General features: G+C 41.4%; 1 protein-coding gene across 2 annotated transcripts in view; it reads right to left on the bottom strand.

The window, feature by feature from the left end:
• Nucleotides 1-21,054, bottom strand: part of ASPSCR1 (alveolar soft part sarcoma chromosome region, candidate 1) — a 123,943-nt gene that overhangs the window by 46,245 nt on the left and 56,644 nt on the right. The window contains exons 5-11 of one of the 2 annotated variants that reach the window (XM_015420360.1): nt 14,959-15,016; nt 13,010-13,083; nt 10,951-11,057; nt 10,636-10,784; nt 6,003-6,142; nt 1,742-1,823; nt 1,014-1,080 (exon numbers count right to left, since the gene is read on the bottom strand). In XM_015420360.1, the coding sequence (XP_015275846.1) occupies nt 1,014-1,080; nt 1,742-1,823; nt 6,003-6,142; nt 10,636-10,784; nt 10,951-11,057; nt 13,010-13,083; nt 14,959-15,016 (677 nt within the window). Of the gene's footprint in view, nt 1-1,013; nt 1,081-1,741; nt 1,824-6,002; nt 6,143-10,623; nt 10,785-10,950; nt 11,058-13,009; nt 13,084-14,958; nt 15,017-21,054 lie in introns of both variants that reach the window. The other variant, XM_015420359.1, reaches the window with a different exon arrangement.

Raw genomic sequence — 21,054 nt, 5'->3', positions numbered from 1 at the left:
TACTATCCATTTACTATCACAAGCAACTAATACTACCAGAATCAGAGAAAGATAATGCTGCAAGCACATGGCTGCTTCTAAATGGAGGTGACAGTCAAACTGAGATGAATACCTAGCAAAAGACTGAACACCACAAACAGTATTGTCGAGTCCTCTTTACATTTCTCTTTACATTTAAATAACCAGGCTTTTCCTTTAAAAGTCAAACACAACCGTTACACAAATGACTGGTCATTTCAAAGCAGTTAATCAGAGATCTCTGATCCACCCATCTTTCTTCTTTTGCACTCAAGTATCTGTATGGCACCATGTCAGATCTTTACCTACCCCAACCCAGCATCCTGGCGATAGACTGGCCATAGACTTGGTGATACCACCTTACATCAAGAAAGCAGAAGCTTCTGAAATCCACCCTAGGCAGCCTTAGTAGAAGAAGCTGATGTGCAAAAGAACTGCCACCCTCCAAGAATTTTCAATGACACATGTCAGGCCTAAGGAGGAATAGGTATTCATTGGGAGGAACAGACAATTAGTTTTAAAGAAGAGCCTGGATCTAAGGTAGAACCAGAAAGCGCAGTTGGGTGTGTGCCCTGTCATGCACCAGGAAGTTCTAGCTGTTTGCTATTTAGAGGTGCAGGAAGCCTGGTTTTGCTTTTGGCCTCAGCACGGTCAATCAGAGTGACTGATTCAAGTTCAGTATTTCCAAATCTTTTTTTGGGCTCCGTCTGGCACTATACTGGACCAACACCCTGTTGTTCAATAGCTTCATCTGGGCATGACTAATGCTGCTGTAAGTGGACTGGAAGAGAAGCTACCAAGCAGTTGTCAGAAACACATCCTGTTTAAAGCAGAATCACAGCCTTCCTCCAAATAGCTCACAGTGCCCAAGCTGTAGTGGATCCTTCTAAATCATCACCCAAATAAAGACCCTAGAGGCAAGACTAGGGTCTAAAAGGAAGAGCTGTCGCTCGATGTCTCTATAAGGCAGCAGCTGGAAAACAAAATACTCTTACTTGTTTCATTGGGGTGGAAGAAGCCCTGCAGAATATGACGGTCAGGGAAGTACACTCTCAATACCACCTAGGTGAAGACAAAGAACATGTGTTTATTCAGGTAGCCCTCTGGCTTTGAGCATGACAAACTCATTCTCAAAAATCTGCAGCTTTCTACAAAACAGCAGTTGAGACCAAGGCAGCATGACTTCCCAAAATGTCATGGCAAATAAGAAATTACAAAAGATAAGTAATTGAACTGAATTACAAACCAGAATATTCCCATTCATCTGTAACATGAGGAGCAATAGCGACTCACCTGGCTTACAACAAGATAATACAAGTGAAGCCCTTTGAACACTCTAAAAGTACTATATAAATGCTAAGTGTTATTGCTATTACTACCATGGATTCCCACTGGATTCCACAAATGTGGCAAGAGTGATATCATGTCTGTGCTGGAATTGCATGCCACAAGTGAAGAAGGGGATATCATAAGTGAAGAAGGGGAGCAGAAGAGGTGACATCCCAGTCACACACCCAGCTTTAATGAACAAATGCTTTGCCACAATGAAACCATTTGCCAACTGAGTAATTCACCTGGTTGGTGAGACTGAAGGAGATGTGTATCCAAGAGGAAACAGTCAGTTGTAATAAAAGCCTAGACACCTAAGACCATGTACACCTTCTAGTTGACCTCCCTCTTTAAAATTTACGCAAAAATGGAAGAGACCTTAAGACACAGTTACCTTTGGATAGCGCTCCAACTTCTCCTTCACTTGAGCATCTCGCTGTGCCTGTGTCATCAAGGGAGCTTCTTCCAAATGCTTCCTAGGAAGAGAGGAAATTTAGCAGGCCAATGCTGCCAGAGATCAATACAGCCAGCTATCAGCACTCCATACAATCCAGTAAGCCTGCTGTCACCTTAAGTTCTATATCCTCAGGTTTGGGCATACTCCCCTACATACCCCCAACTTTGTTACAAAAGTCTCACAGTGCTCCAAAGACTTCTAAACGTCCCCAAAAGACATGCAAAAAGTAGTGGACACTTGAGCAGATCTCAGAAGCCCTACAGCCAAATCATTTTAGCTTAACATCTACTACGGCCTAGCAAATTTCATACCTATATGAATATGCCTATGCATCTTTGGGTAGATTTGAGTGTGCCTGCATATGTGAATTGTCTGGTTAGAGAAATAAGAGCCCCACAGATGCTGACATGATCAATTAGGAACAGCCTCTTACCAGCATCTTTTCTAACTGTGGCACAGAAGACAATACCTTGGTATTACTCACAATACTACCCGCCATTTTTCTACCAGATCTCTGTATGCTATCTGCTGTGTCATATGTAAATATGAGAATTTTTTTTATTTTTCTGAGGAGGTGACAGGGAGTAATAGCTGACGCAAGTTTTATGCTTGTTTATATGCTACTGCCCCTTTAAGACTGAACTGTCCAGCATTTGAATAATGGAGAGATCAGGAATGGCAGTTTGCAGACTTCAGAGCTGAAGTGATTTGGGTTGTAAACTAAAACACTTTCAGGTTGTGTGTATTCTTAAGAAATAAAAAAATCAACATTTTTTTCTTCACATCATGCCTTTCCTTGACTGGAATTTAACACTTCTGGTTTGCACCCACTTTGTGCTTCTTTGCAACACAATCTAACTTCTGAAGTCATCTATTGTGCAATTTTCTCTTGGAAAAAAAAGTCCACTGATAACAGATATAGTGCATCCTTGCCACATTTCCCCCTTGTGGTGTAGAAAAGAAGTTGTAACAAGCATCTCTCTCAAAACCATGCAATCTGGGAGCTTATATTTTAGGAGCTCCTTTCACAGCTGTCCTCTGGCCTATACTACCAGCTTTATTTTAACAACATAATAATTTTCAAGCTGCTCTTGGGAAATGGCAGGATGGGACCTAACAAATGGGTCCCCAAAGGAAAATTCAACTTTAAACAGAAAATTCCATTCAGCTTTACCTACATTGCACCACAATTCCAAAGGAACAATTCATTTGATAGCCAACTCAGAGTACTCAAATACAAACACTCATGAGAGGTAAAGGGGCTTACTATAACCAGTGAACTTATAAAAATAACAGAAAGTCCAACTGTTTTTCTCATTGATTCATCTGTTTAGCAATCTCCAGCCCCACAGTCCAGTTCTCTCAGCACAGTACCCTTGGTCAACATGAGCTTATTGTCTCCCTGCTTTCAGTAGCATGATACAGTGCAATTTTTAAAATTTTAAACACAAAGCTTTAAAGAGAAAAGTCTATGAAAATATACAAACATGCATAAAGTATCAATGATATGTGTTTACCAGAAGACTGATATAGACTTTCCACTTATAAGTATCTAGTAGTCCAAAAAATCCAAACAAAACTATGAAATATCATCATTTGTTCTGAAATGTATCACAATTCTAACCTCCTTCCCAATTTGTCTTCACATGGAAGTATTGTATCTAGGGGCCAAACCAGAGAATACACTGGAAGAGTTGTGATCTCCACATGCTCTTGATTACTAAATACCAAGCACAGGAAGACAGGTTTGGATCAGGACCTCACTACTGTGTGGAGAGGGAAATGACAGAAAACAATCTAAACCCCCCCCCCCCCCAAAGACAAACACTGAAGAAAAACAACAGAGTGTTTCCTCACCCTTGCGTTCCCATTCTGGTCCCCATTCAAATGCTATTTAGCAAAAAAGCATGTTGGAGATTTGATCACAGATCTTTTCTAGTATTTTGCCTTGTTTGGCCCTCTGGTTGTAACTACTTATCTTTGGATTTAATTTTTCTTTTCAAATATCCAAACAGCATCAGTAGGATCTAATGACAGCCTATCATGTAGACTAATCTAGGTACAAACACAATTCTCCAGTATTTTGATACATAGAGTACATGTGCTCATATCTATTTTAAATATCCTTCAGGAGCAGTAGGGCATTGTCCTTCATCAGAAACTGATTTACTATTTCCACCATTGCATTCTGGGGCATAGCTCCTCATGTTGACATGAAAATTCCAGTTTTCAAATTACTAATATTAACAATCAGTGTAGAAAATGAAAGGAAATAGAATTCTGACTTACAAGGAGCAGGGATTTGCTTTCTGGATCTGCACCTGACCAGACTAGCCCTATGATCAAAGCAAACTGAATTGGATTGCCAATAGATAAACAAAGCAACCATGAGCTTTGTTGTCCATTCATCTATCTTAATATTCTCTTTCCAGTGTTTATAACAGAGGCAACTAAGCAGATAACAGAAAATATAGATAAAATTCCCAAGAATTTCCAAAGAACCTGTGACCTAAATGCAGCAGTTACTGGAAACCAATATGATTTATGGGCCTAAAAGTCACCTAGGAAAATCCCAGCCTAAGGAACAAACCTTCAGCCCTGTAGGAGGCAGCAAATTAACCTCTTATTGCAATTATGAGCCTTTGGAAACAGGAATGTGTGTATGCAGAAAAACTGCTTCACCCTGTTCCAAGCATATAGGATGGTACAGGATATAAATCTAAAAAACAGATGTAATCTGAACATAAAACATCGATTTTCTATATCTTACATCCAATTTAAAAATAGCTCACATCACTTTCTAACCCATGTCAAAGTCTGCAATCCCATGTCCACTTACTTGGCCATATTTTTAATTATTTATTTAGGTTATTCATAGTTTCCCTCAAGGTAGGTTACACAGAGTGAGTCAATGCAATTGACAGGATGGAGATTCAATAAACAATGCAATAGGAATTAGGGTTGTAGAATCAACCAGTAGTCTAAAAAAACCCTGAAGAAAAGTATTAACATGACACATTAAATGATGCAAAAAATATGTAATAGGACCCTAGTTTCAGTAAGGTATACACAGTAGTACAGACCACAATCCCTAATAATTTACCCAAATAAGTTTTGAAACATTTAGTGCAGTGCGACTTTATTGCCTGTGTAAACAAGCCCTCTTGAATAGTTCAGTTTTGCATAGTTTGCAGAAAGCCAGGAGAGTTGGAGTCTTCCTGACCTCCTCAGCCAGGCCATTCTATAAGGTGGGGGCTACAAAAGAGACAGAACGTGTACAGGCAAGTTTCTGGTTTTGCCCATTTACAGACTGGCATCTGCAGAAGACCCTGCTCTGATAAGCACAGCTGTCATGGCAGAACATAGGGGAGAAAGGCAGGCTCATTGAACTCAGAGAACCTTATTTTTGAGTAAGCATGCTTGGGATTGCACAGCTTCTACTTCACATCTTGAGCTACATTCCTCAGCCCTTACAGGACAGCATTAACATTCAGTGTTAGGCAGTCACGCATGCTTGCTTAAGTGGAAACCTAAAAACAAGACCTGAAATCTCCAAGAACATAGCAAGCTTTATATACAACTGACAGGCAAAGATTTCTCAGTATGCAGGTTCAGGTGATTCTCCCAAAACCAGCACAATGCAGACTTGGGATGTGCATGAACTGAACCGCAAAGCAAACCCTGTTCATGATTCACAAACCAAAGTTCATGATGGGTCTACTGTCATGAACTTCCACAAACTTTTAAAGCAGTTCATGGCAGTTCTTGGATAGATCAGAAAGTAGTGGTTTAAAGGGACTCCCTTTGAATCCCTGCTTTCTGTTCCCCGCGAAAGCCACAGAAACAGCTGAGCAGCAGGGAGCCGCTTCCCACTGCTCAGCTGTTTCAGGCTGTCTGCTGCAGTCCCATTAAAATTAAAGTCCCGCTGCTCCCTGTTGCTCAGCTGGTTTTCAGGTTTTCTGCAAACCCTGTTTAAAGGGGCTGAGACCCCTTTCAACAGGGTTTGCAAGGCCACAAACCAGTTTGGTTTGTGAACGAACCTCCTGGTTTGGTCCATAGTTCGGCCACAAACCAACACAAACAACATTTTTCCAGCTCATGCCCATCCCTAATAAAGACCAATACTGTGGTTCACTTTACATCAGAAAAGCCATTAAAGGCTCTGTAGTTGACAACCACTAATGAAAAAGGAACTGACCTCTCACTTCTAAGCTGGGCCAAGCGTTTTCTCACATCATCTACTGTTACTTCAAAGAATTCATCAGGAAGCTCTTGTAGGCCAGAATCCAATGGCTTCTGGAGATCTGGATGGCACACAACAGCCTCTCGCTCCAAACTCTGCAGACAAAGCACAAATCTCGCTACAGTTACTGAATCCAAAGACACACAAAACTAGCACAGCATAAAGAACTAGATCTTTGTACATGCAAAGCCTATTAAATTATCCACAAAAGGATCTGCTCATTTAACTGTATATAGGCTTGCCTGTTCTACACATGCCTTGACCTAGTGCAATGCTTTAAGAACTACTATAAATTTTTCCAAGAGTTTTATGTGGCACAGCCTTTGTGGAATTGTACCAATTCAGAATTCATGTTTGAATATGCCATACAAAAACCTCCTTAGATGTATAACACTGTCACACCCCTATTTGTGACACCTTTTGCGCATGCAGGAAGATACTGAAGGGGGGTACTTTTAAACAAGTGACCCAGGCCCCAAAGTGTGCATAACTGAGATGACCTAGAATATACCCTGCTAAACTTCTGAATCTCTTCTTTAACAGCTCTGCAAGTTACTGGTCATTCCTCACTATATCTACTGGAAATGATGCCTAGCAGATGTATAGACATGAAAATATTTGGACTTGTGATGAAAAACCTCAGATTCATGGAGACTGGAAGCTTTTGAAAATCCTCATATGGAAATGCCAGGCAAGAGTAAAAGACCAGTTCGGGCACATCCAGTGCTGACAAGTTATTCACAGAGGTTTTATAGCAGAACAGCATCCAATCTATATTGAGCTATACACGGAATTATATTTTAACTGGTGTCTCAAAGTTTCCATTCCGTTTGTGTATAAAACTTGCTTATGACAGCAGTGAGGGTGCATTGGTTCTGTGAGGTTAGATTAGGTGCTGTACAGCAAATGAATCCGAAGTTAAAAAGCAACACCACCACTTGGTCTGTAGTGTTAATAAAGGTAAAGGTTTCCCTTGCTCAAAGGCTAGTCGAATCCGACTCTAGGGGGCGGTGCTCATCTCTGTTTCAGAGCTGAAGAGCCAGTGCTGTCCAAAGACGTTTCCGTGTTCATGTGGCCAGCATGACTAAACGACAAGGTGCATGGAATGCTGTTACCTTCCCACCGAAGCAGTACCTATTTATCTACTTGCAATTTCTTGCTTTCTAACTGCTAGGTTGGCAGAGGTAGTGTTAATAGGCTGCTTTAAACCCAACACCCTTGACCATCAATGATTTGCCTGGTTTGGCCCCAGACTTATAAACTTAAATATTCCTTATTTATATAACCCGTATCTCCCACGCCCTGATGTCTCTAGCACATCCCTGTCTGTGTATTCCTTCCCACCCCCTCAATCCCTGAGCATCATCTGTCCTACCTTATTCTCATTTCTCCCCAGAACAGCCCCCATCCAGCCCTGAACAAGCCCTCTGGGAATAGAAGGAGTCTCTCTCAATTGTCAGTAGAGACAACACAAATTACAAGGCAAGATTTCCTCTATTTGTGGGCACCGAAGGGTAATTTGGAAAGTTAAAAGAGGGAGGTTGCGTGGGTGGGACCCTCAGCTACTTTTAGAAAGCTGAAGAGAGTTGGGTCTAACTAGAGGGTGAAGGAGCCTGATTGTAGCTTTCCCTGGGCAGACAGTACAGGGAGTACCCGTGAGCTGCCAATCTATCCTCTTCCAAAGACTCCTGTCGCCTAACTCTGGCTGTTTAGAGACTGGCACCAGCAGCAGAACAGGGTGGGTGAGTGTCTTGTACTGACAGCCTAGGGCTCCTCCTCCAAATAGACTGCCAGAAGAGAGCTGCCTGTATCACAAAATCTTGGTTGTCATCCTCCAACAGAGTAGTATAGTAGGTATTAGTGGTACCGACAAATTATTTTCAACTGTCATAGAAGTCAACTCTGATAAAATTAGCCAGCCATTAGGCCAAGTTTTCTATGATGGGGATCACTTGCACACCTTTTAGAACATGTTGTTCTCTTTTCCACCATGTCACTAGCCCTTCAAGCAAAATCTGAAGGAAAAGATGAATCCCACACCATATTCTGGAGTTCTATATGAGCATGGAAAGAAAGAATCTAGAACTGAGCCATCAGTTAATATCCTACCAGCACATCTGCATTTTATTCTAAGAACAATGAACTAAAACATCTAGTACCATTACTTCTACAGCTGAATCTCTCACAGAGGGACAAAGAGGACACACAGAGAAACATTAAGTAAATGTTCATTATGGAGGACATGATTAGATAGTAAAATACAAACTCCACAGGCAAGTGCCATATTCCTGCACTCTCAATTCAGATTCTATTCTACTGCATATTTAGTTGGGCTTGGCTTTGATGTACTATATCTTCACTAAAGAGACAATAAGCACTGAGTTCTCCAATGTTCCAATGTCACTTGCCATGGAGAGCACAAAATGAAGTCTAGATAGATTTCAGAATGTTACGGTCTTTTCCATTCAGTTGTGCAACTAGTTTGATATGAAATACTCCCAAACTCAGAGCGGTCAACTTGCAGCTCTTCTCTCAACAGCATTGACTGGTGAATAATTGAAGCATATCCCAGAAGGGCTATGTCTAGAAACAAGTAATTGACTTGAGGACAAAAACAATACAACACATTCCTCTCTACAGAATATTAAACAAATGCAGGATACTGGCAACTTCTAGTGTGGCTAGGGATGGCTGCCAAAAACCTGAGACAAAAGGAACAGGACCTCTTACATACCAAGCCTTTCTAGCAGCCTCACAATAGTATGTCATTTACCAGGTCAGCTATCAGCTTTGGATGTGGAGCTGGAACTAATGGGCTAATAGAGCTGCATTTCTCACTACAGTATCATCCAGTCATGACAGATGTCCCATGATCCAATCACAGCCTTCAGAGAAGGAGGACAAGAACCACTTAAGAGGCAACACGTGCAGGGTGTGACCATGGTTCTTTTATTCTGTGATCCATCGCAAAAAACACTTGAGGAGAGGATAAATGTGAAATTAGTAGTCATCTTCCATCCTCTTTAGTTTTGATGCCTAAAATGAACCTCTGAGAGATCTGTCACCAACAGATTATAGGCTCTCCATGGGGCATACTGTAACTATGCCACTCAGTGCTACCTATTATATGCCTAAGTATCACTGTGTCAAATGACTGTAGGTACAGCATGCTGTGACTTTACAGCAAGGGGCTGAGCTTCTTCCTTGCTGCACAATTCTCTGATTTCTAGGGGAATTTGAAGTAAAGCTACCTTCTAATAATTAATGTTTTGACATCAAAGCCAAAACATGACTAGTCTGTAAACCATCCCCAGCCTAGAAGTAGACGGATGCTGGCACAGATTTTATCCAGCCTCTTCCATCAAATCCAAAACCACACACAAGCACAACATTAATGGGAAGATTCTTTTGCAAAAATGGACCTTTGATGTTTAAAAATAATTTGTTTTGTTTTGGGTTTTTTTTCTTCCTCCTCTGGACTGAAAAGGGACAAAAAGCAGATGCCATGTGGCCAGCCCCATCCTGGAGCTGCTGATGAGAGCAAGGAGAGGGAATGGAAAGAATGGAGGAGGGAGTGCAATGTAATCAATCAGTGGCAAAGGCACCCGAGATCAAAAAGCCTGAAAGCAGCAGTCAAGGTCACATGCTGTTTAACATAAGGGAGGGAAACCTCCAACAGAACCTGCAGCTGTTCCCAAGACTGTTCTCCACTAGCTCTGGGAAGGCAGAGTCCAGGGGCATCTCTTAAGTGAGCTATAATTTTGGCAGGGAAAGGACCTTTTTCTCTAGGCAACAACAGGTTTCCATAGCTATAAACAAAACTATGCAAAAAAAGCTAGGGTGGGCCTCAATCTAGGATAAGAACTGAATAAAATCAGTGACAATTAGCTACCACTTTACCTATATCCTTCAGAATTAAGTGGTCTCTCCCCTCTCCTATAGAACCAGGCAAGCAGTATCCACAGTGAACTGTTTCACCTGGTTCAGTGACAAAAGTTTTGTTCATTCAAAATGGGTTATAGTTGGGTGGTATTAAACTCCAGAGACCACAAAAGACAAGCCATTTCTGAGTACAAATGAATACGGATCATTTGACTAGGAAAGTATTTTCTATTTCTACTATGAGCTTTTCAGGAGAATGGACTGTTACATTCCTGAACAGATATTGGGTACAACCAAGGAGCTATGTCTACTGGTGCTTGTTGTCCCTATAAGCTTGGTCTAGAATTCCCAGATGTCTTTCTTTTACTAAACGCTTATGTTTTTAAAAAATCTTTAGTTATATGCGTTGTTCAGCTCAGAAACAAAGACCTCAGAAATTCCACTAGATGTCAGATGGAGAGGGAAGCAAAGCCAGATGAACCAAGGACAAGGTTTACCTTGGGGGACAGAAGAGCCCTATTTCCTACTTCTGGAGGACAGCCTAAGCAAGGCTTAGCTGGGGAAAGTTTTGCAGTGACACTAGTCTTGCAGAGCCAAAGTAGTTAGAAGAGCCCATTTGGAGAAGACGAAGTAGCAACAGAAAAATAGCAATATCGCTCCAACCCGGTATACTCTAAGCAAGTCAAACCACTACCTTTTTTTGCACCTTTAGTTTTTCTTGGCTGTTCTTTGACTTCTTTGGCTTGGAGGGCCCACCAGGACTGGACAGAAACGTTGTTAGGTTTGATAATGGCACATCTGACACTGGAGGCGTCACAGGTTCAGGAATACTTCTGCCCAGATGCTGTTCACTGCCTATAAAAGTAATAAATGAGGAAGGTATAGGCTCTGAGGGAGAAAAGCTCGACTGAGCTGTCCTTTATTGCAGCCCTGCTTATCAATGCATCTGGTGGCAGAGAAGGTCTCATCACCGCAGGCCAAGCTTGTCGGGAATGTACTTTTGTATAAAACAGGGACATACCCTCTGGTTCTTCCCTGGAAGCTGCCCTTGGTATTAGCTCTTTAGTGGGAGATCCATGATTCCTAGCTTCTGCATGGCCACAGAGGGTAGATTTCTTTGAGATTACCCTACAAAAAGACATACAAGGAAGAATGAAATCATTGCTGACACTGAAAATGTTTACTTCATCCCTAACTCAAACTGCTCAATGAAAACAAATTAAATAATGCCTTCAAAGAGTTACAAACAAATCTGAGCACGTTGTATTCCACACAACTGATTAATAAAAACAGGTGCTACCCTTTATATTAACTAAAGTGGTGTCTTGACCTAAGGACTCTAATTTTTGGTCCATGAAAACAGGGCAAGCATCTGTTAATAGAAGGTAGTTTTTCTCAGGCCATAATCCAGGATTATTTCATAGGAAAAGACAGGTCTTCCATCATTCCCCAATGTGTAAACCATTTCTGTACAACTATATGAACAGGAGACATACACATAAACACACAGGGAAGAAACTATTTCTGTTTCCTTCAGACATTACAGAAAACATACGGTTAAAAAACTCAGAAAGCAGAAACCAATCTTTTCAGGTAACATGTGAAGCAACTCTCAGAGGGATCACAAAAAAAGAGCAACAACATGTGAGGAGAGATATCCTGAAGTAAAGTGTGTGTGAAAGAAAAAGGCTAAAACATCTAGTCAGGGATTTAAGTAGCATGCTTGAGAAAGTATTTATTTATTCCAAGTACTTATATGATCAAAGGACTTCTGAAGCAATTTCAACAAAGAAAATAGAAAAAAATCATAAAAGGCCATCCATGTTGATAAACAGTTGAAAGATATAACCTTAAGAGCTACAACCAAGATTTTAAAAAGTCAGTAAAAGTCAAAATAAACAAAATCAGCTCCAAGCAAAACAAAACAAAAAATTAAGGACCACACATCAGCATGACAAAAAAACAAGGTTTATATCTGTTAGTGAAAGGACAAGAGTCAGGAGAAAAACACTACAAAGTGTGTGCCACTACAGAGTATGCCCTGCCCCAACAGCTTTACCAAGCACACTCAGTAAAGAAGAGAATATGAATATCTGTTTAGTTTATTTAAGGCATTCTGCTGATTCTCAAGGTATGGAGAACAGCATTTAGTAAAAGGAATTCACTTCATGCAGTGGTTCTCAAACTTTTTGAAGTGTAAACTACTTTTAAGCTTACACATATTCAACGGTGCCTCCAACAAAATGGCATATTTGTGGGAAAATTGTGGCAACTTCTGTAGACCATTCCCCCCCCCCCCGCAAGTAGTTGCTTTGCTTCCCATGCTGTTTCTGAGCGCGTCTGCTGCCTCCCAACAGCAACATTTCAGGAAGCGCAAGAAACTACGGGGAGGGGGGGGAGGTCTCACTCCACAAACATTCACAGATGGCTGGATGACTATATTTGTTGGGACTCACTTCCAATATAACTCCACACTACCTCCCCCCTCCCCAATACAAAATGCAGGATTCTCACAGCAGTTAACACTGAACACATTTACATATTTAGTATTTATAGACATATAGCATTACTGAACAACAGGCTGTGTCACATACACTATGCAGAGGCAAACCAAAATTACTTATCAAGCCTCAAAGGGCCTCCTCCTCCAGCATATCCCATTATTCCTCCCTCCTGACCTTATGACCCAGCTGCCAAAGAGTTATGATCCAGTTCTGGGTCCCAACCCGCAGTCTCAAAACCACTGTCCTAATGTATACAAGGATCAGCACAGCAAGAATTAGTGCAAAACACAGCTGTCTATGCTGCTAGAAATGAAGACAATGTAATGGCAGGTTTTGTGCACAAATTCCTTCCAGCAGCATTGAGGGGTCAGAGCCAGTGCCTGAAGTAAGTGCATACAAGAAGTAGCTTCAGATAAACAACAAATAATCACTAAGCACTAGAAATGTTGATATTTGGACATTTCCTTATATGCTTTCCCCCCCACTTCTCAAAAGTGAAACAAAACTACCTATCCCATGTGAAAAACAGAGGAAAAAAGAGTTCATTCATAGGGAAAAGCTGTGATTTCCGCCAACCTGATGATAGCACTGCCCCCCGTCAGACCAAGTGACTTCAGAGTTGTCTTCTCTAGAGCAGTTTGTCCAGTCACCTGCAAAAGATGGAAGCAGATACTGTTTATCAGTTCTGAAGAGGCCCCATGCTGAAAAATGACACCAAGGAATAATTAGAAACTTACCCTCATGTACCCTCAAGTATGTCTTTGCCTTCCATGAAAATTCCCATAGCCTTTCCCCCTTTCCCTTCTTTCTTCTCTCCTTCCCACCCACCAGCAAACCTACCATTGTCTGCCCCATTTTCTTCAGCTTTCTCTCCTTCCCTCTTCCTGGCAGCCTCTGCCTGGGAAAACTGTGACCCAGTAGTGCAGTGCCAGTCACCAGGCCAGGCCCAGTTGCAGAGTGGGGAACCTGCAAGGACTTGTGAGATAGCCCTCATTTTCCCCTATATCCCCTCTCCCCCACACTATTTCCTTTTTTCTTCCACCCTGGCAATCCCCAAAGACTCCCCTTTTCTTGTTCCCAACCATCCATCAACTTACCTTTCATTTGCCCCTCACCTTCACCTACATTTATTATTTATTTATTTCATTTTTACCTTACCTTTCTCCACAAAGGGGGCCCAAAGCAGCTTATATCATTCTCTTTTCCTTCATTTTATCTTCACAACAACACTGTGAGGTAAGTTAGCCTGAAAATATGTAACTAGCTCAAGGTCACCTAGTAAGCTTCCATGGCAGAGTGGTGATGTGAACATGGACCTCCCTCCCAGATCCTAGACTAAAACTCTAACCGCTACACCACACTGGCTTGCATGGGGTGGTTGCTGTTGAGCAGCAGCAAGCAGCCGGGCCTGGAACAGTCATGCAAGTTGTATGATAGCACATCACCTGGTGGTTGTTGCCAAGCCTATGAGTCCTCCCGCAAAGGCTAAAACAGCCCTGGAAAGTGCCCTGCCCCCCCCCACACCTTTTTCTTACAGAAAACAAAGCTTGAATGCTGGCAAAACTGTTGTGATTACCTAGCAATGGCAACTGAAGGCATTCATTTTTTAAAGCTACGGGCACAGCTTCTTTGGCAGGTTAATCCTTTTTAAAAAAAAATCAGATTTTTCTGCAAAGCTCAGGCATTGTTCAGATTTGTAGAAAGGTCTGCCTTGTCCATTCTTGGCCCCAATCTCTGTATTTAAGTATCCACAGATTCGGCCATGTTAAGAATTAGATATATTGATGACTTCAATGTACAGGGTGTAACTCTGCTTAGGATGGCATGGTTAGTCACTTAACACAATACTTCCTACTCTAACTAGCAATGATACTCAAAGATCTCAGGGCTCCTCACATGTTCATGTTTTCTGTAGGATTAAGTAATTCAAATGTACTTAATTGTGTATGATTGTGGGGGACAATTTCCACCAAAGGAGTTAAAAACAAGAGAGTGGAAAGAAAAAACCTAGCCACCCAGCAAAAAATTGCAGAACCATTACCCACTATCTTGTGGCCTCAGCATTAGAGTGATCTGCCCAAAGCCCAGTAAGAAATACAAGGGAAAGCTGGCATTTATTTGGGGGCAAACTCCAAAATACTGACGTAAAAATATTAAACAAAAACATAAAAGCAGCAGAGATCAAAACATGGAAAAATCAAATATTTATTAAAATGAAACCTCTGTTGTGACTCTTGGGCTTTAAAAGAATTTGAAAAAAACATACAAACAGGTCATTGAAAATGTTTTATGGGCTCAGAGGCTTGTGCTGAGCTACCCATGATTATGTTCCAGCAGAGGTTTGTTTTCCTCCCCCCATTACAAACACATCAAGCTTTGAAGAGACCAAAGCTCTTCCATTTCCCCTCTCCAGTGAGCTCAGAGAAGGAACAAATTTTCCAGGCTGGAAATCTGCACTGGGTATACCCTGTTATTTTCAGTGGCAGATGAAGGGAGATGGCTGAGAAGAGGGTTTGTTGACTTACCTCATCTCGCATGTAAATACAGACAGGGGAGTTTTCACAGTATTGCTCCACATATTGTCTGAAACAGAAGCAAAAAGCAAAGGAGCACCGTTTAAAAACAAAACACTGTTCTGGCTTCAAGTCCACTGAAAAAGCAGACTATTAACCCAAATCCAATATATATTCTGCAAGTTTTCCCAGTCCACCCTAGCCCAGTACAAATATCCCTTAGCTGAAGGTGTTCCAAGTCCAGCCTGCATCTATCAATGCTGACCCTTAATATGCTAATCACTATTTTCTTTCTAAGCCTGAGCCAGCTACCACATATTTTCCATTATTTTGCTTCAGAAAAATCATCATAGTAGATCAACTACATCAAGCAACATCAAGGAAATAATTTTAGAGCACAACAATAATTAGAATATACAAGCTTGACCCAGCCTGGCTCAGCTTGCAGCAGCCTCTAAAAGGTCATGTTCTACAGGCCACACACACGCAGACCCAGGTTAAAAGCCCCCCAATGAAACAAAAGAGATCAAGCAATCTCTTTAAAGAGTCTCAGTGCTATGCCCCAGAAAAGCACAGCAGAAATACAATTAATATCCCTCTACTATTCCCTGCTTCCAGCAAGTTAAAAGCAATATTGTCACAAAGCTATTCAAATAGCACAGCAGAAGATGCCACAGTAATCTCAAGAATATGTCTATATCAGTTAACTGCTTTTCCTTACACTGACGCACAAAGCACCTTTTTAAAGAAAAGTTGCACATGCACCCCAAGTTATTTATTTATTCACTTTACATCCCAACTTCCAACCTGAACCAAAATGACAAGGCAGCTCACAAAACACACACAATAAAAATGACACACAAAAATATTTCAACACTTAAAGCTATGGCCAATATTAAACTAATCTCGGAGCAGTGTAACCTCTTGCTAACTGAACCATGGAGCAGCAGTACAGGCCACAACCAGGCCCACGGGCACTCCTGTCCATCTCTAGGAATGTTCATAAGCCCCCACTGCCTGGGCCACTTTTGACAGCCATGCCACAGGCATGCCACCTGGCATAACATAACATCTGTGTATCACATGCTTCTATTACTGAAGTTATAAATCCAATTACAAACACAATAACGGCCTCGGCCACACGGGCAGGAAAATGCGGGGGGGGGGGCATGGCTGTTTCCCTGGAGCAAACTAACGCGCGACTGCGCGATCAGGCTTCGGGTTGAGGTCCCATCGCGCTCCCGTGGTTGGGGGGAGGTGCCGATCACACACGCGGCAAAGAAGCGGAGCGGCGCGGCAAACGGGGTTGTGTTTTGTTTTTAAAACTGAAATGTGCGCATGCTCCATTGGGTGCTTGTGCGCATCCGTGGAGACTTGGGGGAGAAAAAACCTTTTTGCGAGGGGACATGGGCGGGCGCCGGAACTACCACCGGAAACGTGATCAGATGCCCGCCTTTGCACTGCAGTTTCCAGAAACTAGTACCTCCGAGGTACTAGTTTTTTACCCCGCATCTTCGGTGGGAAGCCTCAGGTGCGCCACAGGAGCTCTACGCTTCCCAGATGTGGCAGTGAGATCGCGCCCGGAAAATCCACCTATTTTCCATCTCTCTAGCGTGCCTAATGCTCCGTGTGACCGGGGCCCATCTCTTCTTGGAATCCTTATCACACTTCCAAATAATTTTCTTCCTTAATTTTCAAGTCGTATTTTCTTTACCAAGTCTGCATCTTAACTTGTCTCTTCAGTAGTGTTGTTATCACAGAATTATACTCTGTGACATCTCCACATACCTGCTGCATCTCAAGGAAAAATGGCTAACAGGCAAAGGCTCAAATTTCCAGTATCTCAGTTGCCAGGACTGAGTATTGTATCAGGAAAAGAGCAGAATGTTCTCTACCACACCTGCAGCAGAACAGCATTCACACTCAAATCACTGAGGGGCTCAAGCAGCTCTGCACATGCAACTTTCCCTCACATGAATTCCCTCAGTTTTTGCAAAGAAGAGAAGAGCTATAGGCAAAATCACTCTGGCTTATTTTCCTTGAAAAACAGAAGTGGAGAAAGAAAGAACAAGAAGATTGGAGGAAGAAAGAAATAGGCCCATGTGTTCCATCGTTCTACAGGAGCAAACTGAAGGCAAGAGAAAATAAGAGGGATAAGAGGAAGGAGAGGTCAAAGAAATGGGAAAGGTGGCAGTACATTCTAGTGCATAGGAGCTAACCCTGGGGAAAAGGTTAGAGCTATGGAGAAAACTACAGAAAAAATGCAACATTTTATCCCAGTGAAAGACTTTATCCCAAACTCAACACTTATGTGATTAAAGTAAAACATTGCACTTAAACAAAAGCATCTGTGTCGAAGTTTAGGTTAGATGATGACATCTCAATCATACAAATGCTTCGTCAAAACAGGAAAAACAAAATGCATCAGTTAAAGAGCCAAAGGCTTTCTACATTAAATCATCAACATCACAAAATTAATGGTTAACTCATAGCTGAAAGAAAGCCTGGGAGGGTGATCTTCAGATATTTTTGTCCACCAATCAAAATAATTAATAGAACAGCACGTCTTTGTAGATCCACCTCTTATCCAGTCGTGTGGTCAACAATGGATTATAATCTTGGAAGTTTATTTTTCTAGGAAGCAAACTGTCAAGAAGAAATGAAACACTGATGGCAGATAAGATTTTTTTAATAGCATTTTACTGAAAGATATATTGCAAAGGTACAAAGCATATAAAGCATCATACTCAGGTGCTGAAACATACATGCACGTTTTTATCAGTTTACATGTCAACACAGCACTTCGTAGTATTGAGTATAGAGTATTTGGTTGTTTTTGTTAGTTATATACCATAGAATACAAGAATTAACACCCTCGAATTGACCTATATAAATGCCTAGAGTTAATAAAATCTAGTAGGAGAGGTTAAACATTTTATACTACTAATGCATATTTCGGGAACCCTGACCACAGTTCGTTTAATATCAGAGACCATTTTTCTAACAGGTCGGTCTGAGTCTGGTTGTTCGCAGTTCTTGCAATACAATCTGAAATCTTATCAAGAATACCAATATTCTTTGAATTTGTTAATCCACTGTTGTAAGGTAGGGATGTGTTTGGTTTTTTAATTGTAAGGCGAGAAGATTCTTTGCAACAGTCACCATTATCAGGAGTAGTTCTTTACGTTCCCTAGGGATTCTCAGGATATCCTACAAGTTAAGAAGAACTGCTTCTGATGTTTTTGGTATGTCATATTCTGTATAATCTTTAATGCATGTCAGTATTTGAGTCCAGTATTTGTTAATTCTTTACATTCCCACCAGCTATGCAGAAACATTTATTCACATTGTTTCCAACATGCTGATGATATAGTAGGAGTAACACAAGAGAGCTTGGCAGGCGTTAAATACCATCTAGATATAACTTTAAACATTAATAATTGGATATTATAACATTTAAAAGTGTAAGCGGAGGAGCTCCATATTTGAGCCCATTGTGATTCCGATAATTCCTTTTGGATATCTGTATGCCAGGCTTTTTGGTATTGTAACAAATTGGAGTTATTAGATTGTAGCAGCATAGTATAGATCAGGGGTGGCCAAACTGCGGCTCGGGAGCCACATGTGGCTCTTTCACAAATATTGTGTGGCTCCCAGCAGGGCAGCTGGGGAAGTGAAGGGGAGGCATGTCTCCCTGATTGGTCTTCCCTTCCCCTGCCAGTGTTCCCCTCCCTCGGCAGGCTTCAGGTGGGGGGGAATAGAAAGCAAGCAACTTTAAATGTGTTCTCAAAGCACCCCCCCCCGCAGGCCGGCTTGGAGAAGGCATCTGTCGCTTTAAATAACTTCTCCAAGCCAAGCCAGCTGTCATGGGGTGTGGGGTGGGAGTTGGAGAACACATTTAAAGCTAAAGTTGCTTTCTTTCTACCTCTCCCTTTCTCCCTCCCCGTTTATTGGCTTTCTTTTCACCTCTCTCGCTCTCTCTCCCGCTTCCTTCCTTCCTCCCCTATTTGCTTTCTTTCCAACCTCTTTCTTTCTTTTCACCTTTCTCTCTCTTTCTCCTTTCCTTCCTTCTTCTCTCTCTCTCTTCATTCCTTCCTTTCTCCCCTCCCTCATCTATTTCCTTCCTTCCTTCTTTTCTCCCCCATCTATTTGTTTCTTTCTGTTTCTCTCGCTCCTTCTTTCGTCCCACTTCTTTCATTCTTTCCACCTTTCTCTTTCTCTTCCTTCCTTCCTCCCCATTTGCTTTCTTTTTTCTTTCTCTCTTCCTTCCTTCTTCCCCCTCCCTCCCATCCAATTTGCTTTCTTTGTTTTCTCTCTCTCTTTCCCCCTTCCTGTCTCCTTCCCCATCTATTTGCTTTCTTTCCAACTTTCTTTCTCTTTTTCCCTTTCTTCCTTCCTTTCTCTCTCTTCCTTCCTTCTCCTCCCTCCCCATATATTTGCTTTGTTTCGCTTTCTCTTTCTCTCTACCTCTTTCATTATTTCTTTCCACCTCTCTCTCTCTTTCTCTCTCTTAGACAAATAAATATCATTGGACAAATAGATATCATTATCAATATCTTTACCTCTTCGCAGTCTCATTTAATGTTAATAAAAAGCAAATTTGCATATTTTCCAATAAAAACGTGTGTAATATTTGTTCATGTCTTGCAGCTCTCGAACATCTGACATTTATTCTATATGGCTCTTACGTTATACAAGTTAGGCCACCCCTGGTATAGATTTTGGATGTAAGATTTTTAACAGGAGTCTGCTTCTGAATTAATAGTTTCTCAAAGTCTGTATAGGACAGGGGTAGCCAAAGTTGCTTAACGTAAGAGCCACACTGAAGAAACATCAGATGTCTGAGAGCCGCAAGACATGAACAAATATTACACACGTTTTTATTGGAAAATATGCAAATTTGCTTTTTATTAACGTTAACATTAAATAATATGGCCAGAAATAAAAACAAAAGGGGTAAAAACAGATACTGATAAGGATATTTAAAGAGACAAATGTCTTCTCTAAGCCGGCCGGGGGGGGGGGGGCTTTGAGAACACATTTAAAGTTAAAGTTGCTTTCTTTCTCTGCTCCGAGGGGGGGGGGACACTGGCTAGGGAAGGGAAGACCTGTTGGGGAGGCATGATTCCCCTTTCCCAGCCATCCTGCTGGGAGCCACACAATATGTGTGAAAGAGCCGCATGTGGTTCCCAAGTTGCAGTTTGGCCACCCTTGGTATAGGACAAATGCAGGGGAGTATTAAGATTTAATAAATTGATGAGACTACTAAGCTGCAGATATTCAAACCAGGGAATTTTGATATCATGATCGTCTTCCATTTTCACCTTACCTTGCAATAAACCATGTGCAGTGACGTCTATAAACCAAGTAAGGGGTGCCTCACGCCAAAGTTGGAATGATGTTTTATGCATTCCTGGTTTGAACCAGGGTTGGCCTACAAAGGTAGTAAGTAATGAAGTTGGTGGTGAAATTAGATTGTGCCTTATATGCCATACCCTAAGCATAGCATCCAGAAAAGGATTATCATAATGTTGTGGATGGCTGCTATTATTTTGTGAACACCATAATATTTCTTGAAATGAGTATGGGGCAATGTAAGTATCCTCTGAGTTTCCAGTCTGCCTTAAAAGAATTGTTGTAATATTTCACTATATTTGCCAAGAGTATGATCTGGTAGTATATTTTGAGATCGCAGACACCTAAACCTCCTTGTTTTATTGGTCTTTTGAGTGTAGTAAGGTTTACTCTGGAGTGTTTGGATTGCCATATGAACTTGATAAATTCCTTTTGCCATTTATCTAGAAGAGTATTTGGAATATGAATAGGTAGCGTTCTCATGGAGAAAATTTAGGAAATAGAAAACTTTTGACTAGATCAACTTGTTCTGTTAAGGATGATGGCTGAGCTGTCCATTGCTTAACCACAGTAGATATCTGTTTGCTAGTACTAAAAAGTTTAAACGGAGTAACACATTTAAATCCAAAGGAATTTTAACCCCAGATATTCCCAATAATGTGTGATCCAGCTTATACTAAAATGAATTTTACGTTTCACATGCTCATTTTAATGGGGTAAAGTTGAGTTTTGGATAAATTAACTTTTAATCCT

The sequence above is a fragment of the Gekko japonicus genome, unplaced genomic scaffold, assembly GCF_001447785.1.
Source record: "Gekko japonicus isolate JY-2015 unplaced genomic scaffold, Gekko_japonicus_V1.1 scaffold360, whole genome shotgun sequence".
NCBI lineage: Eukaryota > Metazoa > Chordata > Lepidosauria > Squamata > Gekkonidae > Gekko > Gekko japonicus.
Note: the sequence above shows the minus strand (reverse complement) of the source record. Positions and strands in the feature narration are given on the sequence as shown.